Raw genomic sequence first — 12,866 nt, 5'->3', positions numbered from 1 at the left:
AAGTTGCCCTGGGGGTTGAATAGACTATGCATTTGAACCATCTTTAGTGCCTGAAAGCAGCAATGACTGATTCTACGGCTTAGGGGCCCAGATATCAATCATTAAGAAGGTACCTGGAGGCCCCATTACAATAGAAGTTATCAGAATAGTGCTCTTAACATTGGTCGTAAATCTCTTTCTTGTTTTTTATCAGCTAGCCTGTTATGGCAAGGTGTTCCCCTAGGGGAACTTCCTCCCCCCATTCAGCTGAAAGGGTGGCGCGGGGAATTCAAAAATATTCTTTAGAAATATTTACATTTTCACACATTAACAAGTCCAATACAGAAAATGAAAGAAACATCTTGTTAATCTACCCATCATGTCCGATAAAAAAAAATAAAAAAAAAAAAATTACAGCGAAAACACAACATATATTCATGTTAGACCACCACCAAAAAAAAAAAAAAACAGCCATTTTTCCCAGTCAAAGATCACAAAAGCAGAATTAGAGATAAAATGAATCACTAACCCTTTGTTAATCTTCATCAGATGACACTCATATGACATGTTACACAATACATTTATGTTTTGTTCGATAATATGCATATTTATATCCACAAATCTCGGTTTACGTTGACGCCATGTTCAGAAATGCCTCCAAAATATCCGGAGGAATTACAGAGCTTCGCCAGATAACAGAAATACTCATCATAAACTTTGACGAAAGATATATGTTCTACATATAATGAAAGATACACTGGTTCTTAATGCAACCGCTGTGTCAGATTTTTAAAAAACTTTATGAAAAAAGCCTGCCATGCAATAATCTGAGACGGCGGTCAGAGGTAAATATATTTCTCCGCCATGTTGGAGTCAACAGAAATACGAAATTACATCATAATTATTCCCTTACCTTTGATCTTTCATCAGAATGCAGTGCAAGGAGTCCTAGTTCCACAATAAATCATTGTTTTGTTCCATAATGTCCAATACTAGTATCCAATTAGCTGCATTTGCTAGCACTTTCAGCCCACATGCCCAAAAGCTGACGCCGGTCCAGGACAACTCGCACGAAAACTTCAAAAATATATATTCCAGGTCGAATAAACTGGTCAAACTAAGTAGAGAATCAATCTTCAGGATGTTATTTTCATATATATCCAATAACGTTCCAACCGGAGCATACGTTTTCATCTGCAGCCAAATGGAACGATGGTGACATCCACAGACAAATGCGCCGCAGGGAAATTGCATTGTGCCAGGACACTGACTCATTCCCCTCCCATTCGGTCAAAGTTCACACCAGTGGCTCCATTCCACGTTCTACTGAATGAGGACATCTAGTGGAAGGCGTAGGAAGTGCTAACAGATCCATATCTTATTTGGAAGGGAAGAGGCGATGACTTAAAATTAGACACGCATTCAGAATTTCACTTCCTGTTTGGAAGATTGCCTACCCTATGAGTTCTGTTATACTCAGACATAATTCAAACAGTTTTAGAAACTTCACAGTGTTATCTATCCAATAGTAATAATAATATGCATATATTAGCAATCTAGGACAGAGTAGGATGCAGTTCACTATGGGCAGGCAATTCATCCAAAGTGAAAATACTGCCCCCTATCCCCAACAAGCTAGAGCTTCTCCTGTGAATGTATAAGTGCTTCCATTAAACTGGAGTAAATCTGAATAAATGTAGACTAATGTCAATGATTCACTCTAGCATGTGTGACACCTGTTACCAACAATAAGTATGGTTTGCTCCTGAGGTCAATGCACCCAACTATGGGAATGACTTAAAAACGTATTTAGGGAATTGGAGTGGATAGGATTGTGATGTTAACTCTCTGCAAGGCGAGATTCTGAGAGTTCCTCCTTAGCCTGGGCCCCGGCCCAGTGGCTATGTTCCCTGTTCCGGCCCTTCACTTTCCCCCCATTAGCGCCGGAGGATTAGCCGTTAACGGTGAGCACCCCTCGTAGCCCCTCGATCTGTCCCGGGGCTAACCCTTTTTCTCTGTAACACAGTGGATCCTGGTGGCATTAATAGAGTTCTGGCTCACTGCTCCTCCCAAAGCATAGAGAATTTAACTCCCGAACCAGTCACCGGTCTGACTGGCCACACACTGCACCCACAGAACTAATTTTGCGAAACACTGCCTCTCACCATGCAAATTAGCGATGTTATGATAGCCACTAATTAAATCGCCCAAAAGGAAATTGTTCACTGCGATTTCCATTTTATTTGGCATGTCTCGAAACGGTCGGATAGTCAAAGGGAAATTAATGTTTGGCTAGGCGTGTCACCATTGAAGAACAATTGGTTATTGTCTGCAGAAGTGCATTTTATTGGTAATTGTTTGTTTACCTGATGATAATTTTACTTAAGCTTATCTCAATTTTTTGTTCATTGGTGCTCACTGGCAACTGTTGTAGTCTGAAGGGTTTAATGAAAGTGCTGTTACTTATTTTAGAACAGGTGGGTGCTTTTTTGAAAGGGTAAAATAAGTTCATGTGCCATTTATGTATGGATAATTTTTCTTTTTTTGGCAGACCTGCCTGCAATTAGTTGTATTGTAACACGTAGAGGTGGCCATTCCGTAAGCATACACTTTTTTTCATGCTTGGTGAAAGACAACAATTCTTCAAACTTCAAGAACAAGTCATCAGTGTAGTTGATTGACATATAGTGTCTTTGCTCGTTTTACATGTTGAATTGATGAGGCACTCACTGCCATGAGACTCTCATCCAAGATGTTTCTCTTGAATTGAAAAGCAGGAGCTGATGACATTGCAATATGATTGTTTGTCAAGCAAAGTAAGTTTGATTTCTGGACTGTAATTGCTTTCATTCTCAAATCCTCAACTTTATAACAGAGGATTTGCACATTTTTGTTGGAGGATGCTAGATTATATATTTAAAAAACTTTTTTTCTGCTTATTATAGCCAAATACTAATTTGTCAATTCCCTGTATTGCTTGTAATTACCACCTTCCTTGCATTATGCTTTCTTGTGATCAACCTCCTGTCGAAACGGTACCCAAAACGAAATAACATTAATTCTCAATGTCTTCTACATTTGTTTCACCAGGGGTGATTTTTGCTGTGTAGATTTATCTAATAGTGTAGATGTGTCACTGCATGCACACCCAGAGGAACCCTCCCGTCAATTCAAGAACAAGAGGAAGCTGTGCTCAATCCAATAGGGGTTTTATCAGACTCCCATCACAGACACTAATCCTTGGTTCTTGGTGGAGAATGGACGCTAACAGCGTAGTGACTACGTGTTTAGCCAGTATGGCTGACCCCATTTAGTTGACTGGGTCGATTGTTTGGTCGATAGGCTGTTGGTTGACTAAGATTATCATTTTTTTTGTCAGTCTAAAATATACAGTACCAGTCAAAAGTTTGGACACACCTACTCATTCAAGGGTTTTTCTTTATTTTTACCATTTGGCACATTGTAGAATAATAGTGAAGACATCAAAATGTTGAAATAACACATATGGAATTATGTTGTAACCAAAAAATTGTTTACCGAGTCGATATTTACCGAGTTTCAACTGGACTTCCTGCGGCTATGGAACCCTGACCTGTTCATGGTAAATTGTTGGTTATCTGCACGAACCCAGTGTTCACTGGTCATCCATACATCAATTGTCTTAAATCATTTATTTATTACGAAGTAATTCACAGAAATGCATAAACAACAAACATGGCAAATGTGGTTACATGAAATGATAGGAGAATATGCCCTAGTGGGCTGAACCGGCATGGCGGCTTGTTATACAAAGGAGAAGTGGGGGTCGACTAAAGTCACTACAGAGTTAATTATAACAATTAAAATGTTAATTCTTTACACATGAACGTTCACTCATTCGGGAACAATTGCAATCAATATATATTTACGCTCAGTGTGTCATCTTGATCGCTGGTGAAAAGTTTGTCTTTCGTAGAATTGTCCGTCTCCCTCTCTCTCCCTGTCTTGGTTAGAGCAGATAGTTCAAAGTGACATTCGTTATAGAATGGATGTTTCGGCGGTTGTCGTTCTTCGCGTTCAATGATACCAAATTCCTAGCTGCAGACTAGTAATTAATATCAAAGACTTGTTCTCATTCTGTCCGTATCGATAGTCTAAGAGTTTAATCACATGGTATGGTTAAAAGATTCTACAACCTTTGTCCCCCTCCTAATGGAGAAAAACATGGTCTGCTGATAATTTCTCAAAGTTGGATTTTATTCGGAATGGCAGAAAAGGGCTGTCCCAGGATGTCTGACCCTAACTGGGCTCAGGGGCGGTCCTCTGATTTAGTTCAAATCCAATTCCCTTTTTGAGTTTTCCTTCATTAAACAGTTCAAAATCACATTGTAAAATTGTGTAAACAGTATCATATTCACTCATTCATCTTATACAACAATTAGATGTTAACCTTATATCTGGAGCTATTATATAAACAGCGTTATGGTAATGTGGCCACACCATCTCCCATGAGCTTCCCAAGTTGTGACAAACGGACCAGTTCGTAGCTGGATTCTTCACCGATCTTTTACACTTTCTCCGGAACATGAAATTTGTTCGTACCTCAAGTTCTGTGAGGTGGAAGGATTTCCTTTGTCTCCATGAAAAACTACTCTCTATAACTGTGTGTCCATGAGGTCTTCTCATGAATTTACGACCTCTGACCACAGCAGCCTAGTTGAAGGAGGCAAGGGGGAAGCAGGGAGAGGTGTTGGGGTTGCTATACTCATAGGCCAACGTCATGACATTTCTAAGCGACCCCAAACTTTTGAACGGTAGTATGTGTGTATATATATATTATTTTTATGGCACATGAGACCTGTCTGATTCACGCCTGTCTCAGTGAGCTAGTCCATTGCAGAGGCCGTGGGGGTGGCACACCAGTATCACTTGTAGTACATTTACCGTTAATTCCCTTAACTTCTCATCTTCAACTTTTGTTTGGTTATGCTCATTTCTGTTAATGCATTCAATGTTATTATTATTACAGTATTTTACCATTCTCATTGTGGACACGTTATTTGCGGACCGCACAACCTAGGCTACACTTGTGTGGAACATGTTTTGTTTTTTTAATTGGATTTAGGAGTTGTCAATTTATTCATTGTCGTTTGTTTGTAGCGCTCCCGTCAATGTTGCACCAGCTTATAGATAAAAGTATGCCTAGGCTACTTGGCCTGTGCGCAAATGTAGGCCTTTAAATATTTCCATTTGGGGATCTGATTGTTTTAAATCACCAATATTGTGGAACTTCTCAAAGAAATGTTTTCTTCACCTCAAACAGTAAGGAAACAAAGTGTTTCTAGATCCATTGAGAAGGACAATAGTTCCTCAACATAGCCTATTTTGTGAAAGGGGGGAAGAAATGTCATGCTCTGTTCTGGTGGAAACATCATAAAATAGGCCTATTTAACATGGTTAGCAATAGAAGTTACTTTTTAAAATTTTGATTAACCACATGATAATGATTTTGAGATATGTAAATATTATTATAAATTAAATGAAACTTTTCCACTATGTGCATATACAAATCATAACTGGTACGGTCAAAATAGTAAGATAAACTGGTACTCCAAATGAACAAGGTTGCCGACCTCTGGTGTAGCCTATTAGGAGCGTAACAGCAGAATCTGCAAAGGCCAGCAGCAGCGGGAGGAAGAAGGTTGGGAACAGGTTATTTTTCTTCTGGTTAGGCGATCTTGATCTCTGGTTCCCTCGAGTCATGTGTGTGTAATTATTTAATCACAGTATGCTTAAAGCATCAGTCAAGCTCAGTAGCCTACATATAGTTGATTTTATTAAAACACATAGGGTGTGTCTATTTAATTTTGACCAACAGTCTACCATTATTTTGTTTAGTCTGGGACAGCCCTATTAGCCAGCAATGCAGGGTGGACATATGCTGTGCTTGTTAAACTAGATTAAAGCCCCATTAACATGGCAGCAGAGATAATGAAGGCCCATGTTATCGGACCTGATGTGAAGAATGTTGCTGCACCACCTTTTGCCCTTTCATGTTGTTCTTGAAGTGACAGTTGTGATTCCCCAGTAGGCAGACCACTGTTCGGCCCTACCTCTGAAAGCATCTTGTACCTCCTTAGGCATATCAATAACAGCATTGACATGCTCTTCCCTCACCGTAATGACTACTAAAATGCCTGTATGTACTTGTATTCTCATGTTTCTTAAAATTCACATCACAGTTCTTGGTTTTTAAATTAGATTTTTGATTATTAACTAAATTATTATTATCACTGCATTGTTGGGAAAGAGCGCATAAAGTAAGAATTTCACTGTACTGTTTTACATCTGTTGTACCCTGTGCAAGGGGTGAATGACAGTTTAAACTTTGAAATTACTACTGTGATTAAATAATGAGGAAAATGGCGCCTGACAGCTTTTACATTTGTGTCATGCTTCCTCCCCTGGCCATGACAAATAATTAAAGAGGTAAATAAGTAAAGAGGTCAATGCAATGAATCTCTGTCTTGTCTGTCATAAAGACAGGAAAATAATGCGCCTGTGGGATTTTTGCATTTAAATGTGACATGTTTCCATTGGTTTTGTTTTCGTGCATGTTCATAGGACCACTTTTGTGTATATACATTAGCTTTCATACAGTGACTTTCTATTGGCCCAAGACATCCCTGCTACTTTTCATGTAACCTATGCGTCAGTCCATTGTGTATGATCCGGTCTATTTTTTTTCTCATTTAATTTTGCCTGTCAGAAAATTTTACAGAGAGACAATTGACATTTTCTCAGCTTTGTCACTCTGATGTCAGAGTTCCTGTGATCTACAGTGAAAATGGTGTGTCAGCAGAGCTGGTTGCTTTCCAACTGGCAGAAGTCAATATTTCCAATTACATATATGCCCATAGGCCCTAAAGTGGTTATTTACCGCATTAGAACACGGAGGTATGGATTTTTATAAATTACTATAGGTTATAAGAAAAGAAGCCATTTGTTTTTCAATGCTGTACTGTTTAATTGAGTTGTACATTTGATCTATTCAGAACAGTGCACCCTCATTTGTTCAAGAGTGTTCATGCTGGGCCCCTGTAGCCCTGCTCATGGGCAGTAATTCCATAGTTACAGGCTGAAACCAGGCACTATACTATCATTACTACCCTGTGAAAATAACAGCGAGTCATACCTACTTCTCATTCTCTTGCACTTTCCTGGCTCACTAAATGACTGCAAAGGGGATTCCTCAAATTTAATAGTGAGAAATACACTCAGTATACCAAACATTAGGAACACCTTCCTAATATTGAGTTGCACCCCACCTTTTGCCCTCAGAACAGCATCAATTCGTTGGGGCGTGGACTCATTGGGGCCCTCTGACCCTCTGAATGGCATACATACACAATCCATGTCTCAATTGTCTTAAGGCTTAAAAATACTTCTTTAACCTGTCTCCTCCCCTTCATCTACACTGATTTGAAGTGGATTTAACAAGTGATAAGGGATCATAGCTTTCACCTGGATTCACCTAGTCAGTCGATGTCATGTTTTGTATACTCAGTGTATGTGATAGACTCACACAAAAAACTATGGAAGCCAGAGGAGGAACAGTTTTGGAATGCCAAACTCCTGTTGCTGATGTTCAGGGGTTTCGGGGAGCTTGCTTGCTGACACAAAAATGTGTTAATGTAGTTGGCCGGCAGAGATAAGGAAAATGGCTGCGGCCATTTGAAAAAAAGGGCTGGTTCTGTGGTTGTTGCCGGCTACGAGTGTGGCCAAGGTATGGCTGGGAGGTGGCATTTGCAAACTCTGGAGCAGCTGCTATCAGCCCTGACATTTTAGTGCCTGCTGTCCATTAGTGGCACGGTGGCGGTGCCCACAGCACTGAAAGGTGGTGAGCACAGTGCCCACCACCAGTCTGTTAGCATGTTAATGTCAGGACCCACTGGGCAAAACTGGTTGAATCAACTTTGTTTCCACATCATTTCGACAACAAAGAATTCAATATGATGAAGTTGAATCAACATGGAAAACTGACTGGATTTGCAAAAAATGTTTTTTTTCTCCCAACTTTTTACCTAAATCCAATGAAAGGGTGAAATATTTTATTAGTTTGACATTGAATTCATGTTAGTTTACAACTCAATCACATGTACAGCAAAACTAGACTGACATCTGTGTGCAGTGGGGAGACTGTTTGTCAGTGCATCTCCATACATGGTGGTTGTGACCTCTGGGAGTTTAGACATTGCTATTAGACCAATCTGAGTCTTTGAAATTATAGTTATTTTCCTCTTGGGTATTCGTGGACAAGCAAGAGCTGCTCGCTCATAAAATTCTTGACTTCTGTGCCACTGTCATTTTTTATGTCTAATATATGCAAATTGCACATTTTCAATGTTTGTCTGATGTGAGGTTGAGCCTCACTCTTTGTAAACTTGGGCCATGTTCGGTAACCAGGAAACTGGAGAAAATGTATTAAAATGGAAGAAGTACGACTTGACCTTTATGAACGCACATATTTGTCCTCAAAACTGATGACAGCCATTCTGTATGTGTTTTCCAGGTGTGGAAGCGCTCTGGAGCCTGGTTCTACAAGGCCCTGCCCAATTACGTGCGCCCAGGGAAGGAGGGGCAGAGTGGTGCTGCTCTCGGACTGCAAGGGGCCCAGAGAGGAGGGCAGAAGATGGCCAAGAGTTCCACAGTCAGTCAGACCTACACATGGGCATACAGCAAAGGTCAGTCGTTCACGTAAAATCTATGGGTGAATTTGGTGTCATTGTGGCTTCTGAGACATGCACAGAACTGAATATAACTATCAGTTCTTTATATACAGTACCAGTCAAAAGTTTGCTCATTCAAGGGTTTTTCTTTATTTTTACTTTTTTCTACATTGTAGAATAATAGTGAGGACATCAAAACTATGAAATAACACATATGGAGTCATGTAAACAAAAAATGTTTAACAAATCAAAATGTATTTTATATTTGAGATTCTTCAGTAGCCACCCTTTGCCTTGATGACAGCTTTGCACACATTTGGCATTCTCTCAACCAGCTTCAATCAATCAATCAAATGTATTTTTAAAGCCCTTTTTACATCAGCCAATGTCACAAAGTGCTATACAGAAATCCAGCCTAAAATCCCAAACAGCAAGCAATGCAGATGTAGAAACATGGTGGCTAGGAAAAATTCCCTAGAATGGCAGGAACCTAGGAAGAAACCTAGAGAGGAACCAGGGTCTGAGGGGTGGCCAGTCCTCTTCTGGCTCTGCCGGATGGAGATTATATCAGTACTTGGCCAAGATGTTCAAATGGTCACAGATGACCAGCAGGGTCAAATAATAATAGTCACAGTGGTTGTAGAGGGTGCAACAGGTCAGCACCTCAGGAGTAAATGTCAGTTGTCTTTTCATAGCAGATCATTCAGAGTTAGAGACAGCAAGTGGAGAGCGAGAGAGTTGAAAACAGCAGGTCCTGGACAAGGCAGAACGTTCGGTGAACAGGTCAGGGTTCCATAGCCGCAGGCAGAACAGTTGAAACTGGAGCAGCAGCATGACCAGGTAGACTGGGGACAGCAAGGAGTCATCAGGCCAGGTAGTCCTGAGGCATGGTCTTAGGGCTCAGGTCCTCCAAGAGAAGAGCGAAAGAGAGCGAGTTAGAGGGAGCATACTTAAATTCACACAGGACACCGGATAAGACTGGAGAAATACTCCAGATATAACAGACTGACCCAACCCCCCGACACAAACTATTGCAGCATAAATACAGGAGAGATCGGGAGACATTGTGGCCCTGTCCGACGATACCCCCAGACAGGGCCAACCAGGCAGGATATAACCCCACCCACTTTGCCAAAGCACAGCCCCCACACTACTAGAGGGATATCTTCAAACCACCAACTAACTACCCTGAGATAAAGCCGAGTATAGCCCACAAAGATCCCCCCACGGCACGAACCCGAGGGGGGCGCAAACCCGGACAGGAAGATCACGTCAGTGACTCAACCCACTCAAGTGACGCACCCCTCCTAGGGACTAGAGGTCGACCGATTATGTTTTTTCAACGCAGATACCGATTATTGGAGGGCCAAAAAAGCCGATAACGATTAATTGCTGGTATTACACATCTGGCGAAAAGACTACTGTAGCTCTGCTGGAGTCACTTGTTTTGATAACTTTGACACCTGGAAAAAGGAAATACTCTACAGGAATGAAGGATTCCATCCAAATCATCTTGGCTCCTGGACTCAAGGCTGCGTTGAAACAATGACTGGTAAATTATCCAATACCAGCTATGTTAATCCCTACCGTTGTGACAATGAGTCATCATAATGCTGACAATGAGTCATTATTTTAGGGGCATTGGCAAACACAACGGAAGTAATTTAATTTATGTACACCTAATTGCACTGAATACATCTGTTTATCCTACTGCTATTGTAAGCAGTAATTATGAGCCTATAAACCAGAGTTACACTGTTAGCACTAAGGCGGTGTGCTATAGTAGGAGGACAACTTTATGCAGCTCACTTTGAACTATCAGCTCCAATGTAAATAACATGAGGTAGTTTTTAATGTTTTACTGAGAAGCCTATCAAGCATCCCAGAAAAAATGCTAAAAATAGCCCATATTAACATATGTAGCCTAAAAAACAAAGTCCATGAAGTCAACAACTTGCTTGTAACAGATGACATTCATATTCAGACTTTCTCTGAAACTCACTTAGATAATAACTTTGATGATACAGAAATTCCAACGGAGGTGGTTTTGCGGTCTATATTCAGAACCACATTCCTGTAAAGCTTAGACAATCTAATGTTAAGTACTGTTGAAGTAATATGGCTACAGATTCATCTGCCTAACCTAAAGCCCATTCTTGTGGGAAGCTGCTATAGACCACCAAGTGCTAACAGTCAGTATCTGGATAATATGGGTGAAATGCTTGATAATGTATGTGATATCAACAGAGAAGTGTATTTTCTGGGTGATTTTAAATATTGACTGGCTATCATCAAGCTGCCCACTCAGGAAAAAACTTCAAACTGTAACCAGTGCCTGCAACTTGGATCAGGTTGTCAGTCAATCTACCAGGGTAGTTACAAACAGCACAGGAATTAAATCAAAAACATGTATTGATCACATTTTTACTAACGCTGCAGATATTTGCTTTAAATCAGTATCCAAATCCATAGGATGTAGTGATCACAATATAATAGCCATATCTAGGTAAACCAAAGTTCCAAAGGCTGGACCTAATATAGTGTATAAGAGGTCATACAAAAATATTTGCTGGTCTGTGGTGTGTAATGAGGAGCAACTATACACTGCACTTGACGCATTTATTCTACAATGTAAAAAATAGTAGAAATAAAGAAAAACCCTTGAATGAGTAGGTGTGTCCAACATTTTGACTGGTGCTGTATTTGTACACCCCTTCGAATGAGTGGATTTCGCTATTTCAGCCACACCCATTACTGACAGGTGTATAAATTGAGCACACCGCCATGCAATCTCCATAGACAAACATTGGCAGTAGAAGGGCCTAACTGAAGCGCTCAGTGACATTCAACTTGGCACCGTCATAGGATGCCACATTTCCAACAAGTCAGTTTGTTAAATTTTTGCCCTGCTAGAGCTGCACCGGTCAACTGTGAGTGCTGTTATGGTGAAGCGGAAACGTCTCGGAGGTGATAGGCCACACAAGCTCACAGAATGGGACCGCCGAGTGCTGAAGCACGTAGTGCGTAAAAATCATCTGTCCTCGGTTGCAACACTCACTACCGCGTTCCAAATTGCCTGTGGAAGAAACATCAGCACAGTAATTGTTTGTCGGGAGCATGTTCTCTCGAGTGATGAATCACGTTTCACCATCTGTCAATCCGACGGACTCATCCTGGTTTGGCAGATGCCAGGAGAACACTACCTCCCCGAATGCATAGTGCCAACTGTAAAGTTTGGTGGAGGAGAAATGATGGTATTTTCCTGTTTTTCATTGTTCGGGCTAGGCCCCTTAGTTCCAGTGAAGGGAAATCTTAAAGCTACAGCATGCGATTACATTCTATATGATTCTGTGCTTTCAACTTTATGGCAACAGTTTGGGGAAGGCCATTTTCTGTTTCAGCATGGCAATGCCCCCGTGCACAAAGCGAGGTCAATACAGAACTGGTTTGTCAAAACGGTGGGGAAGAACTTGACTGGCTTGCACAGAGCCCTGACCTCAATCCCATCGAACATCTTTGGGATTAATTGGAAAGCTGAATGTGAGCCAGGCCTTTCACCCAACATCAGTGCCCGACCTCACAAATGCTTTTGTGGCAGAATGAAAGCAAGTCCCCGCAGCAATGTTCCAACATCTAGTGGAAACCCTTCACAGAAGAGTGGAGGTTGTTAAAGCAGCAAAGGGGGGACCAACTCCATATTAATACCCATGATTTTGGAATATCCACATACCTTTGGTCATGTAGTGTTTGTCATTTTCTTAACCCATCTAGCGACTAAAGGACAGCATAGGTTTCATGCTAGCTAATCTTGAGTGTTAGCCTGGGAGAAATTACAGGAGAGACGGTTGGGACGAAAATAACGCAATGTTAACTGTCCTAAAATAAAAATGTTAAAGGTTAAACACAGGCCATTGTCTCTAGTTACTTTTATAATGTTAGTAAAATATCAACCAAGTGAATGAATGTTTAAAGATGACAAATGACATCATTATGCCTTAATCAATCGACTTGATGGGTCAGCTTCTCACACAATCTCTACTCAACAGGTTAGTGGTTACAAATATATATATATATATATTTATGATTCTGGTAGTCAGTTACCTTGTGTCAAGCCATGGCATGTGATGAGTTTTCCACTTGTGAAGAGGAGTGCACATGACAAGGACAGCTGGAGTGTAC

General features: G+C 40.8%; 1 protein-coding gene across 5 annotated transcripts in view; it reads left to right on the top strand.

The window, feature by feature from the left end:
• Positions 1-12,866, top strand: part of LOC112258064 (double C2-like domain-containing protein beta) — a 310,407-nt gene that overhangs the window by 62,145 nt on the left and 235,396 nt on the right. For all 5 annotated transcript variants that reach the window (XM_042326975.1, XM_042326974.1, XM_042326973.1 and 2 more), the window contains exon 6: positions 8,531-8,702. In XM_042326975.1, the coding sequence (XP_042182909.1) occupies positions 8,531-8,702 (172 nt within the window). The remainder of the gene's footprint in view (positions 1-8,530; positions 8,703-12,866) is intronic.

This window comes from Oncorhynchus tshawytscha, linkage group LG09 (assembly GCF_018296145.1).
Source record: "Oncorhynchus tshawytscha isolate Ot180627B linkage group LG09, Otsh_v2.0, whole genome shotgun sequence".
NCBI classification, from domain to species: domain Eukaryota; kingdom Metazoa; phylum Chordata; class Actinopteri; order Salmoniformes; family Salmonidae; genus Oncorhynchus; species Oncorhynchus tshawytscha.
Note: the sequence above shows the minus strand (reverse complement) of the source record. Positions and strands in the feature narration are given on the sequence as shown.